This window comes from Camelus dromedarius, chromosome 7 (genome assembly GCF_036321535.1).
Source record: "Camelus dromedarius isolate mCamDro1 chromosome 7, mCamDro1.pat, whole genome shotgun sequence".
NCBI lineage: Eukaryota > Metazoa > Chordata > Mammalia > Artiodactyla > Camelidae > Camelus > Camelus dromedarius.
The window spans coordinates 55,753,405-55,776,234 of record NC_087442.1 but is presented as its reverse complement, the minus strand read 5'-3'; the positions used below and the strand labels follow the sequence as shown (position 1 = coordinate 55,776,234).

Sequence of the window (22,830 nt, the reverse complement as noted above, 5' to 3'; positions counted from 1 at the left end):
CTAATCAGTAGTTCCTAAACTCAGTAGTTCCAGTTTCTTTTTAATGAAAACTTGTATTTTTACCTATTTTTTTAATTAAAAAATTTTTTTAAAGAACCATAAATTTTCCCCTTTTTGTAATGCTTTTTCAGTGGGTCTAAAACTATTTTAAAGAACCATTTATTTCGTTGCATACACTATTGTAGGTGAAAAAATATTTTTATAAAATGATTTCACTATTGAGTTTTGACTTTAATAGCATTCTTGTAAACTTAATTTTTGAGAATTTTTCTCTACTTCACTTCCCTTCCATTTTTCTTTTGTGACTTTATAAATGTGAGTTTAAAAATAAACTATTTAATCATACTTTTTTATTCCCCTAGGTTGCTATGGAGTTGATGGAGAGAGTGACTCTATTATGAGTTCAGCTTCTGAAAACTCCACTGAACCTTGGTTTTGTGATGCCTGTAAATGTGGTGTTTCCCCTAGCTGTGAACTATGTCCCAATCAGGATGGAATTTTCAAGGAGACAGATGCTGGAAGGTTGATGTCATAATTCTGTTGGGTTAATATGCCTGCTTTATAATGTATCTCCTTCTGTTTTTCTGTTTATGATTTTCTGAGTTACACACTGTCATTTAATTTCTTCTTTGTATCTTTTTGGCATAGAGTAAATGAACAGTAGGCTACAGATCAGGACAAGGAGGAGAAAAGACCATTGATTATCTGCATTTGCCTTTATACCGAATAATCCCATTTAATCTTAGTAATTACCATATAAGACAGATGGTAAAATTTCCCATTTTATAGGTAGTACCTGAAGCTCAGATCATTACATAATTTTAATTTGATCATGTCCACAAGCTGGTGAATGGTTAAATTTGAACTCATGTCTGTTTGACTTTGAGAGTATATCAGGAGATGGAACCCATACAGTGGTTTTAAAGGGGGATGTTTAAAGAATTGCTAAACTATGCTAAACAGTACCCATAAGAAATAAAAGAACTCTAAAGGCTGCTACTCTAAGGCTGAGGGACATTGTCTAGGGAATGACAAACTTGGAAGGAAGACCTCTTCCACAAGGCTGGGGTTCAGGTCTTGTTAGAGAAAGTATAGTTACAGCCTACTGGATGGCAGAGAAGTTGGTTTGCCTGGGCCAGAACTTGGTCTGCAGTTCTTAGCAAGTGGGTGGCTAGGCAGTGGTTCAAAGCCTGGAGTGTGTGGTGTCTGTGTTGAGGAGGCCACAGAAAACTGATCTCCTTGCTGGGCCTGCATGGTAACTGAGGGACGATGTATATGGCTGGGGCAGAGCAGTGGTGGATGTCCTCATCTCATCCTGCTGAGAAGCCCCTTCCTCTTACAGAGGCTTCTACCACTCTCTACTGAAACAGCTTAGTATAATGCTCACTGTAAAGGAGAAATGCTGAAGGGATTATGTCCGTTATTGCAAAGCAGATATTGAAGGATGGATTTGTAACTGAGAGGCAATAAATTGGTAATTGACACAAAGACCTCTGTTCTTTTCACGACATTCACGCTCATCTTTATTATCACTTTTGAGCAGTTGTCATCATAATAGTGTTGGCATCTTTCACATTTTTTTCTCAGGATACTACCAGCTGGAATGGATGATGATGATATGTAAGTGTAGTTCCTAACCTTTTTTATTTTATGAATCACTACTTAGCCCTCCTCCCCCACGTAAGAGAGGGTGCTCAATTTTTTATTTTGGCACATAAGGATATTTCAGTGTTTTTATTAAACATTTAATATTTTAGTAAGAACAACAAAATAACCTAAACAAATTATCAACATCGTTTCTCATATTTTAACATTTTGAAAAAGGTAGGATATGTTTTATTCCAACATAAAGGATGATCTTTTAAATTTAGTAAATTTTACTTTAATAAAGTAAAAAATATTTTTCTTGTTTTTCTCATTTTTGCCTCACTTTGTGGATAGGCCTTTGAGAAGTATTGCCATATAAGATTGCTGGGAAAGCATAGAGTTTACCATGGAATCTTGGAGAACGCTATGAGCTGATGTCTAAGAAAAATGACAAGATCTTACTTCTTCTTCCTCATTGCCCATCCCCAAAATAGAATAAATATATAATAAATGATTTGATGTAGTGACATGAGTATATGGTCTGTATCATAGACATGGGCATTATTTTATGTTTGGACTGACTTTGGCCTAGAATTAGGGAATTTAGTACAAGATTAAAAGTGTGTGCTCTCAAGTTGAACTGCCTGTATTTGGATTCTGGTCTTTTCTTACTGACTGATTTTGCAAGTGATTTAACCTTTTTATGCCTTAGTTACTTAGCACTTTTGAGAGTATTAAATGATTTCTGTAAACAGTGTAGTTTCTAGAACATAGTAAGTGTTTAATAAGTGTCTCCTTAGTTCTCCTGCTGCTGCTACTGCTACTACTAGCGCTTTTTTATTGCCAGTATTATTTTACTTACGTAAGGTAGTCATAGAATAACAGCTGCGTAAGTTTTTTCTGGTAACTCTAGTCCTGAGAGTTGCAATTTATGGTGATAAATTGTGATGAATAAGTATGGCAGCTTTGGAAAACACAGAACTTCCTTTTATGGGAGAGCATTTCTTGTCAATAATTTTTTTTTGTCAATAATTTGCAATTTTTATTGAAAAACTACTATACTAGCTGTCTCATCACATTAATGCATAATACATACTAATATGTAATTCTCAAAATAATTTGTAAAGTTGTTTCTGAATCAATAAGGAAGAGGCTCTTTAACCATTTAGTTTTACTGAAAGATATTTGTATTGACTCCTGTGTATCTTACATATATATAGACACCTCCCTTGATGGCACAGCCTAGCAAATTTCTTTATACTATTTGAACATTGTGTTGATGTCCATACTCACCTGTAGGCTACTATGGAAATTACAGGTCTTGATACAGTTTGAAGGATGTAATACTAGCTTGAATCAAGGCAAAAAAAAAACCCCAAAAAAACCCCAAGAAGTTTTGACAAGCTATTTAATATTCTAACTTCAAATGTAAAATAGGGAGAAAAGAAAGAACAATGTATGGAAAGAATAAAAAAGATTTTGAAATTGATTTCTATTATATGAACTAATTAGACCCACCCATCCGCCTCACCACCTATTCCTGATGGGAGCCACAAGTTCTATGATAGAAAATCATGTGATTTAATGTGAGAAGACTGTCAGTACATTCTTATCATTACATTTTTATTTCATTTCTTAGGGAGAGTATTTTATCGTGTCTTAGTGGGTTTTTAAACATGATTATGGGAAATATTAGATATACTGTAATTATAGTGTGCCATACTGTATGCTGCAAGCATTTTACATATATCATTATAACTTCCAAACTCTCTTTATGGTGCTGTGTTCCTAGTAGATGCTTAGTAATTAATTAAATGAAGGAATGAAAATAACATCTTGGAAGTGAAATTTTTAATGTCTTAAAGGTATTACATATACAAAGCGTTCAAAAATCAAATTTGATGAATATAGTTTCCATTCTGAAATGAGTTTTTTGAGAAGTATCTTTCTACTTTGTTTGCTTTATTAAAATATGGGAATTTAAAAGAATCTATTAATAATGTCAATGCTAGAATGACCATTCTGACTCTTTGTTTTTTGGTGGTTTTTCTGCTCCTTTCCCTAAACAACATCTGTCATCATAGCTTCAAGCAAAATGGATGGTAAAGTAACAAGGAAGATTATTCCTTTTTGATTTCTCAATTTGTCTTAATTACAAGGTTCTAAAGTATGTGCAGCTAAACAAATGAATAAAAAACTATATACAGCAGGTATTAAAAAGGACCAAAATTGTCTCAGCTGTTAGTATGTATTTTAATGAAGACTCAAGTTGGCATCCTCACATGAGTGATTGGGGGAAATGATACACTTGTGTGCCAATCACACTGAAATGGCAGTTTAAATCTGTAGTGCTTGTGTGACTTGTACTAAAACATTTTAAGGTCAGTATGAAGCAAGCAGCCAGCTGTTGGGTTTATCAAAGATAAACTCCAATAGGGTACAGTGGCATTTAATACACCAGTGGAGCATGAAAAAGCTGCGCGAGTTAAATTGAGAAAGCAGCTGCTTGTTGAAGATGTGTATCTTTATATTGAAGTCCACAGGATGCATTTGAAAGACTGGGTTAAAACATTTTATCAAGAAAATCTCAAAACCTTGGATTTTCTTTCCAGTAAAAGAGATAGTTTTTAAAGATTTGTAACTATTTCCCCCAGTAACTGTATAAAAAGGTTCTTGGTCTTATTTCTTTAAAACTCATAGTGCATCCATCATAAGACAGAACCGTGTAGCCATCCTAGCCTCTAAAGCTGTGATGAAGCAGAATTTGTTAATATATTTATAAGGTTAAAAGAGATTTGCTATCTCATTTTTACCCTCTTTCTTGCAGAAGTGATACAGATCTGTTTAAATTTAAAAATCCAGTGATCCATATTTTGGTTGTAAGCAAACAGAAAGGATACCTAACGTATTAAAAAAGGTTCAGAGCAGTTTTTAAAAGATGGAATTAGAATCAACTCCCATTTATTTTTTCTTTTTAGTTTACTGAAACTCTGAACATTCTTTGTTTAGTGTTGTAGCATCATCCAGACTTTAAAAAATATTTGTATTTGGGGCACCTATGTTTTAGTACATAGGTTGTATGATGAACAGATGAGTTGAATGAAATATGACTTTATAAATTATTACAACTGTTCTGTACAGTCTTCTAGCAGTCAGTTTTAACCTGGGAAGAAAGTTAAGATGCACACCAAAAATTGTTTTAAAATAATGTGCTTAAGAATTATCCAGCAACTTTTAGAAAAAAAGAAACAAGAAAGAGTAGTTTTATGTTACTTATGCAGAGAAACTTCACAGTTCTTAAATTAGGATCCTTAATTGTCAGAGTGCTTAAAATAACGAATGTGAATACCTTTCCATGCATATGAAAAGTGATGTTTTGTTTCATTTGAGTAGTGGTTTTGTGCAAATATTTAAGAATAACAGATAAGTGCAAAGTGCAGTGAATTTTAAGTGGTAGACAATTACAGTTGTTAGTTCTGAGCTTTGGCTAAGCTGCTGGAAAAGTCATGCTTATTACAGTCCCTTTTTGTGTAGCTTAATGATACTCTATAAGTGTTCCATATTCTTTAGTTGTGTGTCTGAGATTTTGAGGTCTCACCATAAAATTCTTGCAGTAATTGAGATGGCACATATTTTATGTTTATTTTCCATGTGGGCATTTTATCAGAAGGTTTGATAGCAAAATCATCTTTTCCCCTTATAGATGGGTTCACATTGTTTGTGCGCTGTATGTTCCTGGAGTAGCCTTTGGAGATATTGACAAGTTACGACCGGTAACACTAACAGAAATGAACTATTCCAAATATGGTGCCAAGGTGAGACAAAGTATTTTTGATTGACTAAAAGGGAAAGTTTTTACTTGTTAGTTTAGATGACTTTTTACGAATATTATTGTTGACTTCAGAAATGCTTATTACTAATTATGCTATTGGAGAGCAGTTAGCACTAAATCATTTAATATTGATAGTAATTTTCCGAGAAAGCCAATAATGTATAAATTCTTCCTATTTGTAGTTTAGTGTAATCCGTGGGGTAAAGTGGTAGTTGATACCACTGCTATTTCCTTGGCATATAGCACGCTGCCTACTGCATGAGTCCTCAGACCAAATCCTAATCTTTAACCAGTTGGATCAAATGTGAACCTAATTTTTGACTTTACTTTTGAAGTGGAATTTATCAAAACTATGAAAAGAGTATAGGAACCATCCATTATTTTACTCAGATTTCAAGGACCCATTTTATCTTTATGACTACATAACCTGCCTAGCAAATGATTCTCAGCCTCCATAGTTTATAAATTTGTTTTTAACTATTACTGAGGTTTAGGATTATAAGTGATAAAATTATCCACTTATTAATTAAAACTTAAATATGTAATTATTGCAGACATCTTTGAAATACTAGAACTAACTAGGCACTGATACACGCTCTTTCCTTGAAAGGCATCAGTAACATATTAAAGGTGGGGTGGGGAACTTATAGATTGTTGGAAAATTCTGATATTGCAAATTTTAAAATTTGACAGTTACTGCTATTTTATCTAGAATATCCTCCTTGGACTCTAACCACCACCCCCATCCCTCACCCTCTGCCCTCCAGTACTTTTGTGCTTTAGTTCAGTTAGTCATAGCTTCCCTCTCCAGAATTAGCTAAAGCCTTTATGCCCTAGTATTGAGCTTGCTTTCCTGGTCCTAAGGTAATTCTACACTTTTATGTTACTTCTTTAATGCCTTTAAGCGATAGTTAAATAATCATTTGATCACATTTTCTAGTTGAGTAGGATCAATACAGATTACATAGTCCACTGCTGTTGAAAGTGGAAGTTACTTTTTGATAGCAGCTTCATAATTTACAAGCACAGAGCCTATAACGGACTTGCTTGTATCATTTTCAGTAGGCACATATTATTACCATAAATATAAATCTACTAAAAGCAATTTAAAAATCAGTAACCAGATATTACTTCATATAACTGAGGCCAGCAGTGACCTCTGGACCAAAGAATCATTAAATGTATAATTGTCAGTGGATTTTTTTCATTATCACCTGCTTTTGTTTTGAAGTATTACTGGGAAATGGAGTAAAAAAATTGCATTATCTCTAGCTCATCTGCAAAATCAAACACAGTGCTGTGAATTGTATCTGGGACAGCTCTCTAGACCACATTGTCTATCCATTTCCTAATCCTGATTACTTTCTACCCTGTGTTCTCAGTTGCTTATTAGTTCCCTAGCATCTTGAATGATTCAGGCAATTGAGGAAGATTCTTTGTTCTTTGTTGGATTGTTCTATAGTCTTATAAGACTTCATTGTTAGAAATTTTTTCCTTGTATTCACTCTGAAATCCCTTGCCCAATTTCATCATATTACCTTAAATTACTCATTCAAGGAACTACCCTAAAAGGTTTGGTTCTGTTCATGGTATTGACATCCTTTAAATAGTTTAATTTCTCCATTTCTTTCTCTCCTTCCCTCCCTCTCTCCTCCTCTCTGTCTCATTCTTTCTCTCTTTTTCAATTTTTTTTTGGTTTCATGTTTAGATTACTATTTGCTGGTATTTTATACTGTACACATTCTGCTGTTGGTGGGAAAAGACCCTTACCTAAGCAGCAGAGTATAAGGATTTGGGAATGTTTTCACATCTGTACCCAGAATCCTGTTCTTGCTGTTTTTGTTCATTGCTGATATATCAGTTTGGTGCTATCTACAAAGTAGGTAGTCACTGTTACAATATTAAAATGATATTTTTAATGTCTATTGAAACTTCTTAATTTTTCTTTTTATATGTTTCTCTCACCTTTAATTTACTTAGAATACATTTACTAAACAGTTCTGCCTTAATTGTCTCCTGGCAGTCTTTCACAATGTAGCAAGTTTTTCTTTTGTGAAGATTCCTGTTACCAGAGTAGTATATATTTTGAGACTGGGTTTTTTTTTTTTTCCTCTCTTAGGTTTAGTTAAAAGGAAAAAAAATTAAATGGTGGGGTTGGCATTTGGGGTAATTTCAACAGCTTATGCTTTTAGTTTCACAGTTTTCCCCTTTTTATAGAGAAGATTTAATTGGCTATAATGTGTATTGCTACCAATTTCACCAAATTGTTGACTTAAAAGTATTTTAAAAATGCATAATATCTTCCGTTGCAATGCTTAGATCTTTTGGTGAATTTTCTCTGGCTTCTTACTTATTTTCTTTAATTTTTCCAAGTAGTATCATGTTGTTTGAATCAGTATAGCTTAATGGTTAAGAGCATGGACTTTAAAGTAAGATTGCCCTGGTTTGAAGACTGCATTCCAGGTATTTTTTGCTGTTTTGAGCAGATTTCCTAACTTGCCTTTACTTCAGTTTTCTTATGTGTAAAATGGGAATAATTATGGTACCTTTTATACATATTAGTGTGGAATAGAGTGTCAAATGATTTCATATATTAATATATGTAAAGTGCTTAGAATAGTGCCTAGCATATGGTAAGCCCTTGAATAATATTAATTATCATCATCATTATTATTATATCAGTGGAATTTTGGTTTATTAGAACTATACAGAGAATTACTTTTTTCATAAAAACTCTTGGTTTGCCTACAGTTACCGTTTTTTTTGATGTACTGTAGTTTACTGTTTGTATTTTATAGATGCTTTGTATGAGAATGCAGTTTTTGTTCTGGAAATATTTTACTCTGAGACTTCTTATTACTACGTTGTAGGAGTGTAGCTTCTGTGAAGACCCTCGTTTTGCTAGAACTGGAGTTTGCATTAGCTGTGATGCAGGAATGTGCAGAGCCTATTTCCACGTAACCTGTGCTCAGAAGGAAGGTCTGCTTTCAGAGGCAGCAGCAGAAGAGGTAGGTTTTATCAAATCCATAGTTGATGAGTATGTTCCTAAGACTCAGCATGATTCCATTATATCCTGCAACAGGTATGCATCATAAAGTAAACTTACAAGTTTATTCTTAAAGTCTTTGTCTAGATCACTGGTCTAAAACTTTAAGAATAAACAGTATATGTGAGTTTTTTCAGTCTTAAAGCTAGTCAGACATTTGCAAATGTTAAATTTTTTATAGTGAAATCTGATAGAGAAAATTAAACATAATTCAGGGTGTTTTAAAGCATTATTATGTCAGCATATTAAAATGAGAATCTGAGATTATATTTGAGTAATAACCTTGCTCTGTTACTCTTTAAATAAAAATCATTGTCCTGTCTTGAATATCTGCATTTCCATCTCTTTACAATTATTTTAAATTCTGTAATTTTCCTAATGGGTTAATTGGCTTTAGATTAAGCAATCAGTTGTTTTCAAAGTGTGTTTTGGGAACTCCTTAATATTCTTTCAAGGAGTCTGTGATGTTAAAACTGTCTTCATAACAATGTGAAATCGTATATACTTGTTTTACTCTTAATTTTCTCACAAGTAATAGTGGAGATTTCTGGAGATTATATAACATAACAATATACATTTGAATGTGGAAACAGTTTTGAGAATCCAGCTATCTTCTTTTATGTCAGCTATTTAGATATTAAAGAGATTTGCAGAAAGAAATGTAAAACAGTGCCATTTTCTCACTACTTTTTTTGTGTGTAAATTATAGTATTTGTCATAAAAATGTTTTTTGTTAACATGTAGTGAGTGAGCTTATTATTGTAAAATAATGAATATAAAAATTTCTCTTTTAACTTTCAGTATGGTGTGACTTATCTATAAATATAACTTATAAGATCTTTGGAAACTTGAGTTTTTTAGTACTGTTGAGTCCTGAGACCAAGTTTTGTTGATTCTTTAAACTCTTTATATAGCCAGGTAATTGAGTGTTCCGTATTTCTTACTGTATATTTGGGATTGGTTTATGGTAATATCTAAGCCTCTCTTATTATATTCCTTCTTTTATTGGGTATCTTTCAGTGTCATGTAAAAATATGTTTATTATGTTGCTTTTATCTTATTCCATTTATTTCAAAGACAGGAAACAAATAAAAAAGATAATCTGGTAAAATTTGTCCCGAGTTGAATCTGTCTGTACATTGCTAGTCTGTTAGAAATGCCCCACTTACCTGTGTTGGCTGGTTCTGTATTTTCTGGATATATTGTTGTTTTGTAATATTAATCTGTGTATACATGAATAACTTTAATATTTAATGATGATTTCTACTTAAGATTGTTAAAATCCTGTAAGTTTTAAACAGTGGTTATTTCTTTAGGTAACAAGTATAACTATATTATACCTAAGATTTGATTTCAGTATTTTTAAATCCACAAGGCCTTTTAAAGAAAAAAATTGTTAATTTGAAGTTCATATACAGTGTTAAGTTTCTAAAGCAGCAGTTTTTAATCATTATGTATAAAAATTACTTTTGTGATTTATTTTAGGAATAACCAACACCATAGGAGATTTTTTAGAAAGGAAATAATATCTCTTATGGTTAGATTTTTTTTTTATAACCTTTTGGAGTAAAAATGTTTACTTCCCCCCCTCCCGTTTTTTGATATAGGATATAGCAGATCCATTTTTTGCTTATTGTAAGCAACATGCGGATAGGTTAGACAGAAAGTGGAAGAGGAAAAACTACTTGGCTCTACAGTCCTATTGTAAAATGTCTTTACAAGAAAGAGAAAAGCAACTATCACCAGAAGCACAGGTACGGGATTCATGCCAAAACTCGTGTTTTCTTTCAAGGTTATAGATTTCAGATCTCACGTGTGTTTGCCAATGGCATGTGAAGTATAATTATGAAATTTGGTTAGTTTCCCGGGAAGTGCATTGTCTTTAAGGTAAATGGTGAGTACAGTTTGTGGCTGAGTACATTATTCACCACCTAGTCAACAGAGCAGCCATTTGTAAAATGTTCCCAACACATTGAAGAGTGTAACTTAGAGGAAATTATTCTATCAGTGCAATATGTTGGCCTCATCTTTTTTCAATCTGTTCTAATGTTCATTTATGCAAGTGATTTGATTAGTTTGCCCATCATTTAAAATGTATTTTAATGTAAATAAAGTAAATTTATGAATATTAGTGCAGACTAGTTGAGAAGAGAAACTTCCACTTAATCATGTTAATTTTTGACAACTCTGATCATAGACTGGGACAGTCATTGCTAGGGATAGACCTAGTTTATTGTAACCCAAGGATTATACAGTATGCTTTAAGGACAGTGGGTGGATGTAATTTGCCTTGATACAGGAATTTCTGGTTATCTTTACTTTTTCTAAGTATGGAAGTAAAAATCATAGGGAGTATGTTCTATTTTAACATCTTTTAAAATTTGTATACATTTCTTTTATAGGCAAGGATCAATGCCCGACTTCAACAATATCGTGCCAAAGCAGAACTAGCTCGATCCACCAGACCCCAGGCCTGGGTTCCAAGGGAAAAATTGCCCAGACCACTCACTAGCAGTGCTTCAGCCATTCGTAAACTGATGCGGAAAGCAGAGCTAATGGGGATCAGTACAGATATATTTCCAGTGGACAATTCAGATACTAGTTCTAGTGTGGATGGAAGGAGAAAGCATAAGCAACCTGCCCTCACTGCTGATTTTGTGAATTATTATTTTGGTCAGTATAGACACTGATAACATGCATATTTTTAATGAGAACAGTCTGCTGATGAAAATATTTGATATGCTGTCAACTTTTAGAAATTTACTTACCATGCTGCGTAAATCAAGTAAAAACTATGTTTATTTTCCTAGTAAGTTGTGGGTTGTAAAATGCTAAGTTCATATATTTATGAATAGAGTTAAGTGTTTTAAATAATGTAGGTTTATAAGCATGTGATCATCTCTATGGCTAGCTTCTTTGTGTATTTTATATATAAGCTTTTATTTTCTACCAAAGTAAAATTGGATATTTCATTTAAATAGAGAGAAATATGCGCATGATTCAAATTCAGGAAAATATGGCTGAACAAAAGAATATAAAGGATAAATTGGAGAATGAACAAGAAAAGCTTCATGTGGAATATAATAAGGTATGTTGGCTATGAAACAAACAACGTAATATGTTACATCTTATTGATAATTTCTTTTGTGATTTTATAGCATTTCTATTTGTCTCATTTTGAAATTCCTGAAATTTTTACAAATTGCCTACAACTCCGGCACCTCATAATTTTCATTACCATCACTAACACACTGAGTACTTTCTATGTACCAGGCACAGTTTTGAGCATTTTTGCTTATATTAAATCATTTAATTCTCACTTCAGCTATATAATTTGGTTTATGATTATTGCTCCCATTTTCAGGAGAGTAAGCTGAGTTGTAAACAGGGGAAGTAAATTGCCCAGGCTTGCATAGGTAGTCAAGTCAAAAAGTTAGGTTTAAGGCCCAGCAGTCTGACTCTGTTCCTTATTCCTAAGCACTGTACTATGGAACTTCTCTTTGTCAGTTTGTAGAACACTTAGAAACTTGTTCTGGAATTACTGTTTTTTTCTTGAATTGTTTTATAGTGTTACTTTTGATTAAAACCTCCCAGTTTAAATTTTAATTCTACTTCTTCATTCTAAAGGTAAGGAAGATTAAAAAAAAAGAAATATATAAAAGCAAGTTGTGACTAAGTATTAGGTAATAAGTAATATAAGCTTATAAAACCAGGATTGACTTACTGTTAGATAATATTTTAAGTAATAAAAAATTAGTAGGAAGTAAATTTCCAGTAATTAGCCATGCTTTAGTGAAAAAAGTACTGATATATGATTCAGAGGACTTGGGATTCTTGCTCGTTTTATGATTTTGGCGAAGCCATGAAAACCTTGTGATGCTTAGTTTTCTCATTGGGAAAATGATGGGGGTGCGTCCTGATAGACTCATAAGGATTAATTAGTAGAAATGTGTGTGAAATTATTTAGTAAACTATAACAGAATATATAAATGTAGGTGTCATTATTATCATTAGTAAAAATGCTAACATAAAACAAAATGCTTCCATTTTGTTGGTGCTGCTTTTAAATAACTAGAGAGCCTCATCCTTCAGTGTATTGTGACTTGAATGTGTTACACTTATGGATTATAAATATAGATAAACTTGAATATTTATTTATAAATTACATTTTCACATATTTTACTACATATTTTAATGGTTTACTTACCTGAATTATTTACATTGTAGCTATGTGAATCTTTAGAGGAACTACAAAACCTGAACGGAAAACTTCGAAATGAAGGACAAGGAATATGGGCCTTACTAGGCAGAATCACAGGGCAGGTTAGTGTCTTTCCGATTGCTTTTTCCTTCTCTTCCTGTTCTCTATATGATTTCAAAGATCAGATCTCTAATACAACTGTCACTCCCCTAACTGAAGAATTCTATTTGGTTAGGCCCAGCTAATCCTCTGGGATAATGAATTCTTACCTGAAATGTATCTAGAGCTTTAGAAGCTGCCTACCTAGAACCTGTAGCTTAATTTGGTTATTTTAACAGCTATCTTGTTTGCAAAATTTTTTGATTTGCTCTGATTGACCTGTCATTTGTGGTGAAGCTAAGATTTGAAGCATGAGTTACTCCTACCATATTCTTCTTTCCTCTAATGTAGCAGTTTTAGATTCCTTGCCACATTTCTTCGGTCTTGTTCTTGTGCTGTATTTAGTTCATTTTGGCGGAGGTGGGTAGGGAGTGTAAAATTTAAAAGGCAGACTGGAAAGATTCATTTTCATATTGATTAGGTTTTTAGCTATATAAAAAATGGCATTTGAAACTTTAATGTTAAAGTGTAGTTTTTTCCCTTCAGTAGCTATTATTGTAGTTATGAAAAATAATTACTTTATCCTTGAACATTTTTAGGCTATTAAAAGCTCTTAGTGTTGAAAAGAAGAATCAATGCCATGAAATTCTTTGAATGCTTTTTTTTATTACTGTGTATATAATGCATAAATTAAGAATTCATCTAAATAATTTCAGTTATATTTTTTAAGGATGATGAAGACTCACTGTAGTCCTTTCCTATGAAAATAGTTTTATTTGTGAAGGAAGCTTTTTAAAGAATAGGTGTTTTTCATTGTACTTGCTTTAAAGGTTTATATAGGGTCAAATTCATCATACAATTTGTGTACACATTATTTTCAGGAGTGATACATAGTGATATGTATTGTGCCATGCTTGATTTGAAGGTGCTTCTTTTTGTGAACAGGGTGTATGTGGCTTATAAAGAATAATATTAAAGAATAACAGTATAAAAGGTGAGAATGAGTAGTCACCTATGGAGAATTGACGTTTGTTTCTATTGATAGTTTGTTGATGAATTTTTGGAAGATTATGGTGTTTTATATTTTATATTTAGAGAAGTTAATATTGAATGCAAGCCTATTATTAGTTTATTTGCCAACCTAGCATTATCTGTTGACTTAATTTGCAAGTTTGTCTCATAAGAATCTCCTATTAAGTATAAAACATTATCTACTATAAAAGGACATTTTCATTTATTAAATGACTTGTAACGGAAGCTCCACACATTTTCTCGTGCAAATGTAAAATGCACAGCAGAAGTAGAATTCATTTGTACTGCTTGCAGGACACTTTTTTTCCGGTTGGTTGAACAGATGCTGGCCCACTGGGCCACTGAGAAATGACTTTGATGGATGGTTGCTGTCTGAGAAGCCAGCGTACTACAGATTAGTAGAAACCCAAAGAGAATCTAATTTGCTTTGTGGAGAGTTTGGTCCAATAAGATAATTTTTCTAATTAACCTATGGAGCTCCAGTGTAGCTGGGATATTGAGGAAAATAAACGGCCTCAATATTCTTTTTGTCAAGTGTACTATTTTTTTTAAGTTCCTAAATTCTTGTCCTTGTCTTTCATTTTTAAAACTAAGGTGGAAGTTTAATTTTCTTAATGTTTTAGTGTTCCACTGAAAATTGATGAAAGTATGTAATTATAGGCTTGTAATGATAGTAACTGTGAGACAAAAGCTCATTTTAATCCTTTTTGCCAGTGTAAAACCTGGTAAAACATTTCTCCCTCACAATCCTAGCATGTTAGTTGACTTGAGTGGCGTATGGAGGAAAACATTGCTTTATATTTTTTTTCTTTAAAACAAAATCAACTGCGTTTGTGCAAATCAATAGAAGTTGAACATACCGGCAATTTTGCGAGCACCCAAGGAGAGAAAACCAAGTAAAAAAGAAGGAGGCACACAAAAGACATCTACTCTTCCAGCAGTGCTTTATAGGCAAGTAATGAAATTATGACAGATTACTATTGTATATTTTTAAACTGATGCTTTTTTAGTAACAAGATGCTTCAGATATTTGAGAATGAATTATGTTTATACTGAAATTTAAGTTAAATGCATGTGAAGTTCATTTTATTAGTATCTTCATCAAAAATACTTTCCAGATTGAATGATAGAAGAGATTTTTGTTCCTCTTTTAATGATAAGATAAATCACTTTTTGTATCCTTTGAGTAACTGGGGATATATGTGCCTAAGCTCTGTGGAAATAAACAGTCCTCTTTGGAGAATTGAAAAGTAACTTTACATAATGTAGATAATTATTTTCTTAAATAATTTTAAAAAATATTATATGAATGGGCATTTATGTTTTGTTTTACTTGAAGGAGTTTTAGTTTTATATGTGTTTTTAGGTAGTGGTAGGTATCATAATACAGTCTGAATTACTGCCTTTGCACCGTGGTAGATAATAAAGATAAGTTCTGGATTTGAATCTCTCTACATTTTTTTTCTCTTTATGCTCAGTTGTAATAATTTCATTTCCCCAGATATTTTTGTTCTTTATTTTTTTGGCTCAGTGTTTGACAATGTTTACTATTTTAATAATTTTACATAGTTATTAAGACTGTGTTCCATAAGTAAATAGGTTTGAATCGTACTTTTTTTATGTGACCGAGGATATTAAGTGAGAAAAGTTTAGAAGATGCTAGTATGTTTGTGTACGTGCATGTGTGTATATATGCATACACATGCAAATGTATCTATTCACATACACACGAATATGTGCTTGTGTAAATTCATAAATATTCCCCTCACAACCTCTTCCTTTCTCGGAAATAGGGGCAATAGCAACAATAGCAGTCTGTAGAGTTACTTTCTGTTCTTGATTGGAGGCTCCCTCCTTAGGTAACAGCAAATAACTTCCATGAAATGTGGGAAGAGCTCACTAGTGTCTTTGTGTACTGTGTGAAAAATAGCAGGGTCTCAGTCCAGCTTTTCGAAATGAAATTGGTTCATTTGGAACCATCAGGCATAGCATGGTGCTTCTGACTTCTTATCAGTATGGCTCGTTTTTGTTTCAGAATACAGTTTAAGTGATTTTCATTTTTTACTTGGAACCACTTTGAGGACAAGTACTGGTCATTATTGTCATTGTTGTTATATATGTGTATGATCTTTTTTCCTAGGATTATTTAAAACTTCGAACATCTTTGCTGTTTCAGTACATGGATGGTTCTTTTAGGTTCTGAACAACTTTCTCCTCACTCTTCACATTCCCAGTATAAATAAATCCCAGACTTTCAAGTCATGGTGTTCGTGCTCTCAGGAGTAGCTGAGTTGCCATTTTGCTGAAGAAAAGTTAGATTCCTTAAAAACAAACAAAAATCCAAAATAATAGTAACAACAGTAGTAAAACTTCCCATTCTTTACAATAAATATCAATTGTCTATTTCTAAAACTCAAAGTCTGATTTTGTAAAGAGACATATTTATGTAGGTGGCTTATTTACATGTTAAAGGCTCTTTAAAAGGTTTATAATTAATGGTAGAAAATAAACTGAATTTTGTTTGTAAAGTAACTTCTTTTGTAGTTCTAGAGAGGTAGAAAATTGAAAAATTCTTTTGTTTAGTAATTTATGTTTCTAGAGAAAAAGTGGTCTAAAGTTAAATGGCCTTTTAAATGATAATTAACATTAAGAAAAGATGATGTTAGAATACACGTATTACATATGCCTTTCTCTGAAAGGTTTGACTCTAGCAATATTTAAATTTATACTAGATCCATCCAACCTATTTTCTATATTCTCAAAAGTATTTATAACTAATAGTTATCAACATTATAAAAAGATACGCTATGTGAAAAAATTTTAGTAAAAGAAATATTAAGTTAATCAAGGTGAAATTTTTGAAGTTTAAAAAAATATGCTATAAATTAGCTTTTTCTCTATGGTAATTATTATTCTAATCCTATTTACTGCCTTTATTCAAAGTTGTGGAATTTGTAAGAAGAACCATGATCAGCATCTTCTTTTATTGTGTGATACCTGTAAACTCCATTACCATCTTGGATGTCTGGACCCTCCTCTTACAAGAATGCCAAGAAAGACCAAAAACAGTTATTGGTAAGTAAAATGGAAAGGATTTAGATGTTAGAACTGGTTTGCTCTTAGTTTCAACAGTATAAAATGGTGTTATATTGCTTCATAATGAAGTTTTTAGCACATTTTTATTGATATTTTTATAAATTTTTTCTGGCTTTACTGAGATACAATTGACAATTAAATATTGTGTATATACTTAAGGTTTACAACTTAATGATTTGAGTTATTTAATTATGCATAGTTATGCATTATGAAATAAACCCCACAATCAATCTAATGAGCATATCCATCACCTCATATAGTTACCATTTTCTTTTGTGTGTGGTGAGAAGACTTCAGACATAAATAATTATAGGATTATATGAATAAAACTGTACCTTTTTTTGAGAAATGGATTTTAAGTTAATTGAGGCTATTTTGGTCTCTTAGCAATGGCTTCTTAAGGCAGGACTTCTGTCTAGTTATGATTATGATTTTCTTTTGCTTTATTATGAAACTTTTCCATGTGCTTTATTTTTGTTTTGAAATGGAATGAATTTATCAAGAATTTGCCTGTATATTCATGCTTTTATTTGTAATTTGGTATTTTGTTTCTTAATTAGTGTCACTGAAGCCTTTAGTTTTGTTGTCATTCATGCTAGTTATATATTTAAACCAACCATTCTTCGCAAATCATTTGACATGTTTCTGAATTATATTTTTTATTAACTTAGGCATATGAATCACTACAGATGTTTGATAAAAGCTTATGATATTTATTAGTTATATCCTTTCCTTAATTTTAGCCCAAAGGAGAGACAGATGTTCGGATTTTAGTAGACTGATTCTATATAGGAAGAATGTAGGCCATAGAAAACTTTGGAATGAATATGACTGTTCTTTTCATACAAATTTTATACAGATTCTAGTTTCAGAAAAGAATGAACCTCAGATTCTTAAATGGTAATCTATACAAAAAGTTGTGTGTGTTCCTCAAACACATTAAAGCATGTTTTCCAACCTCATCATTTTGTTTCGGAAAGTTACCTCCATTCATTTTATTGGGAAGCTTACATTCTTTCACCATTTTCACAGGATTGCTTTTTCTTTTCTTTTCTTTTTCTTTTTCTTTTTTTTTTTTTATTAGTTTGTCTTGAGAAAGTCATACTGGTCTCCTGTTTTCAAATATAGTAGCATATATTTCTTTTGATGTTTATGTGCTTTTGAAATCAGAATTTAAGAGAAACTGCTGTTGCTTAATAGAATGCTGGCAGTGTTAATAAACCCATCCTACGTGGGTTTCTATATCCAGAGTCAGTTTGGTGGTCTCCAGGGTCGCGGCATTCTGTCATTCTCTTCTTAAATAAGGTTATGAATTTGTCTAATACTACTGCTTGCAGAGCTCTGCTTTCCAGTGTGTAAGGTTTTCCAGAAGAAAAGGAAGGTGAAGGCGCATAACTTAGGATGTTTTAGTGAAAGCCTCTCCAGAGGACCTAAACTGCTTATTGTTTCTGTATATTGGTTGCAACTTTTTAAAGCAAAGGAAGCTAATATAGTAAAGTGAAGTCTTCAGTATCCTCTATTTTCTGGTTTTCAGATTTCTTTTGATCTCTAAAATCAGCTTACTTTTGCTAAGCAATTAATTGAATGTATTAATTTTGGAGAATATTTTTTCTTTAGTGTCTCTCACATGCGGGAGGCAGTTTCACTTTTTGCTTTTTAACATTTTCAGTTTATTTTTGAAGTTATATTAAAGATAATAAATACTAAAAAAATTCCACATCACAAGTATTTTACTATTGTCTATGCTCTTCATCTGTTGTATATCTGGGGTTGAAAAACTGTGTAATGGTGTTCTACTACATCTTTTCCCCATTTTGTACGTTCTCTAATGCCACGTTAATAGCTTGAAATTGACCATGATGAGGAGTATTCATACCATAGAAATTGGCAAACACTACAAATTAAGATGTTTTCCCATAGAGAGCCAAGTATCAGATACTTGATAGCACACCACTGCTTAATTTCTGCTTTACTCTCTACTTAGTTCTCAGTCTTTTTCTTAGGGAAGGAGATCCTGTTACTGGACCCTTATCTCATGACTGGGCCCTGGTTTTTGGCTTAAATTTCTACAGAGCCCACTGGTATGCTTTTCTGAATGTTACCTGTTTTTGCTTTTGCTGTCTTTATGCTATGCAAGCCTGAGATGTAATGTACAGTGTGGGGACTCTAGTTAGCAACACTGTATTAGATATTCAAAAGTTGCTAAGAGAGTAGATCACAAAAGTTCTCATAACAAAAAGTTTTTAAAAATATTTATAATTATGTGTGATGATGGGTGTCAACTAAACTTACTCTGGTAATTATTTCACAATATATAAAGATATATATTGATATATAAAGATATCAGATCATTATGTTGTATACCTAAAATGAATACAATGTTATATACCAATTATATCTCAATTAACAAAAAAGGTAAATGGGAGAAGGAGAGGACAAATTATCAACACAAAAAGGAGGAAAAAGAAAAACACCTGTAAATTCTTCATAGAAGGATTTGTGCTACTTATTTTCTTTACATCTTAAAAGAAAAAACAGGAAGTACATCCAGAGTATATAAGGATATAATAAATATTACTCAGTTCTCTGTCAAGTAATACTCTTCACAATATTCTTTAAATAATTAGAAAATGCAAGACATGTTCTAATCAGATGGGTGATGGAAACATTAAGTACCCTAAAATTAAGGATCTTACCTCATGTTAATGGCTGCTGACTCATCAGGATGGTGGTTACTGAAGGTTGAGGTGGCTCTGGCAGTTTCTATTAAATAAGACAACAGTTAAATTGGCTACATGATTGACTCTTCCTTTCACGAAGATTTCTCCGTACCACACAATGTTGTGTAATAGCATTTTCACAATAGTAGAACTTCTTTCAAAATTGGAGTCAATCCTTTCAAACCCTGTACTTCTTTATCAATTAAGTTTATGTAATACTCTAAGTCCTTTGTTGTCATTTCAGCAGTCCTCACAGCATCTTTACCAGGAGTAGATTCTATCTCAAGAAACCATTCTCTGTGCTTATCCATAAGAAGTAACTCATCCATTAAAGTTGTATTGTGAGATTGCAGCAATTCAGTTACATCTTCAGGCTCCACTTCTAATTCTTGTTCTCTTGCTGTTTCTACTACATCTGCAGTTGCTTCCTTCACTGAAGTTTTGAGCCCCTTAAAGTCATCCATAAGTGTTAGAATTAGCTTCTTCCAGACTCCTGTTAAAGTTGATATTTTGACTTCTTTCCATGAATCATGAGTCTTCTTAATGGAATCTAGAATAGTGAATACTTTCCAGAAGGTTTTAAATTTATTTTGCTCAGATTCATCAGAGAAATTACTATCTATGGAAGCTCTAGCTTTACGAAATGTGTTTCTTAAATAACAGGCTTGAAAGTAGAAATTACTCCTTGATCCTGGGCTGCATTGTGTTAGCAGGCATGAAAATAACATTAATCTCATTCTAATATACCTGAGCTCTTGGGTGACCAGGTGCATAGCCAACAAGCAGTAATATTTTGAAAGGAATCTTTTTTTCTGAGTAGTGGACTCTTTTTTCTGAGCAGTGATGGGCTTAAAATATTCATGTTGTAAACAGATGTGTAGTCATCCACGATTTGTTGTTCCCTTTATAAAGTATGGGCAAAGTAGATTTAGCATAATTCTTGAGAGTCCTAGGATTTCCAAAATGGTAATTGAGCATTGCCTTCAACTTGAAATCACCAACTGCATTAGCTCCTAACAAGAGAATCAGCCTATCCTTTGAAGCACTGAAGCCAGTCATTGACTTCTCCTCTCTAGCTATGAAAGTCCTAGGTGGCATCTTCTTTGATCTACGTTGAAAATTTGTTGTTTAGATTAATTGTTCTAGCTAGATCTTTGTGTAGCTTGCTGTAGCTTCTGCATCAGCACTTGCTGCTTTACCTTGCACTGTGATGTTTTGGAGATGCTTCTTTTTTCAAATCTCATGAACCAACCTCTGCTAGCTTCAGACTTTGCTTCTGTCACTTCCTGACCTCTCTCAGCTGTCACAGAATTGAAGAGTTAGGGCTTTGTTCTGGATTCAATTTTGGCTTAAAAGAATGTTGTGGGTGGTTTTATCTTCTACCCAGACCACTAAAATGTTCTCCATATCAGCAGTAAGGCAATACTTCCTTATCATTTTTGTGTTCACAGAAGTAGCACTTTTAATTTCCTTCAGGAACTCACAACTTGGCTAACTGGCCCAAAATGCCTAGCTTTTGGCCTGTTTTGACTCTGGATTTGTCTTCCGCTAAGCTTAATCATTTCTAGCTTTTGATTTAAAGGGAGAGATGTATGATTCTTCCTTTCACTTAAACCTTTGAACTTCAGGCCTTTGTAGGGTAATTAATTGGCCTAATTTTAACATTGTTTTTTTCTCAGGGAATAAGGAGGCCCAAGGAGAGAGAGAGAGATATGGGAATGGAGAGTCAGTGGAGCAGTCAGAATACACACATTTACTAATTAAGTTTGCCATCTTATATGGGTGCAGTTCGTGGCACCCCAGAACAATTACAATAATAACATCAAAGATCACTGATCACGGATCACCACAAAAAGTACAATAATGCTGAAAAAGTTTGAAATATGTCAAGAATTACCAAAGTGTGACACTGAGATACTAAGTGAGCAAATGCTGTTGGAAAAATAGCATCAGTAGACTTGGCTAGATGCAGGCTTACCATAAATCTTCAATTTGTAAAAAATGCAGTATCTGTGAAGCACAGTAAAACAAAAGATGCCCGTATTACATTTTATTTATGTTTTTATTTTGAATCCAAGGAATAAAGTGCTTGGTTTTAGCAAAAGATATGTAAAATTTTTTAAATAACGTGATAATTAGGTTCTTTGTTTTTCTCTTACTGGTCATTGTTTTTAGTGTTAAAATTTTTGCTTAATATTTTTGCTTAAATAAATGGGAATTTTAAGATATTAAAATTAATGCCTTAAATTTTATTTGCATGTTAGCAATTAATGTATTTGTATTAGCAACACATGACATATATATATAATTCTGTTACTGGAGTTCAAAATTTAAAGCTGTTACTTTAAAAACATAAATATTCGTTTGATGTTAAGTTTGCTGTACTAACGAGCAAAAGGTATAAATTTTGATGGGGCATGAATTGAAATGATAAGCGGTCTTCAAAAATACTTTATGAGAGAATCATAAGTTGCATTCAAGGGTACTGGTATAAACATATATGTAAACTAAATGTCAAATATAATTTTATGTATTATAACCATTTTTTTCCATTAAATGGTCTGTACTTTCCTGTGTCATTGTATGCCTTGTGGTTTTTTTTTTTTTGGTCAAAAGCTGTACATTTGAATTTAATAATGTGGTAACTCTGAAAATGAGATTCTCCTCCATCCTCAGGGTTTGTGGTGTTTCGGGTTTTTTGTTTGTTTGTTTGTTTTTATATAGTAGGCTGTCTTTGTGTTAAGGAACGACCCAGAGTATAAACATAATGATCTTCTTAAGTCTTTTCTGAGCCTTTGGCTGGTCAAGTGTGGTCATTTAATTTTTTTTTCCAGTGTGTGTACTTTATTTTGAGTATCCTAGTTTTTAATGTCTGGTTCCCAAAAGGGAAAAAAGAGAAAAATGAAGGGAGGGGATAAAAGGTGCCAGTCTTTTAAGTCTTGGAAGTCACTTCAGACCAAGGGGGAGGGGCTTGTAATAATAAGAGGTGTCACCCACCTCTTTGTTTGCCATCAGTGATCAGAAGCAGCAGTGATCAGAGCACAGAACCCTGTTGTTTGGAGGACAGGGTTCATTTTGCCGACCCTGGCTCCTAAAAGCTGTGTCAAGCTGCTGCAGGAAGATGTGCAAAGCTGCCTGCCATGTGGTTTAAGATGGGGTTTAAGTAATTGCTACTATGCTAAAAGATGTAATTGACCAAAATAAACTGTAGTTTACG

General features: G+C 32.8%; 1 protein-coding gene across 3 annotated transcripts in view; it reads left to right on the top strand.

Moving 5' to 3' along the window:
- The window catches only part of PHF14 (PHD finger protein 14), a 139,453-nt gene that overhangs the window by 21,087 nt on the left and 95,536 nt on the right, over positions 1–22,830 (top strand). For all 3 annotated transcript variants that reach the window (XR_010381672.1, XM_031454961.2, XM_010979608.3), the window contains exons 5-13: positions 363–522; positions 5,291–5,402; positions 8,290–8,427; positions 10,073–10,219; positions 10,868–11,138; positions 11,447–11,553; positions 12,693–12,788; positions 14,645–14,748; positions 16,741–16,872. Coding sequence is in view for 2 of the 3 variants with exons in the window: in XM_031454961.2 (XP_031310821.1) it covers positions 363–522; positions 5,291–5,402; positions 8,290–8,427; positions 10,073–10,219; positions 10,868–11,138; positions 11,447–11,553; positions 12,693–12,788; positions 14,645–14,748; positions 16,741–16,872 (1,267 nt within the window). In the remaining variant the exon portion in view is untranslated. The remainder of the gene's footprint in view (positions 1–362; positions 523–5,290; positions 5,403–8,289; positions 8,428–10,072; positions 10,220–10,867; positions 11,139–11,446; positions 11,554–12,692; positions 12,789–14,644; positions 14,749–16,740; positions 16,873–22,830) is intronic.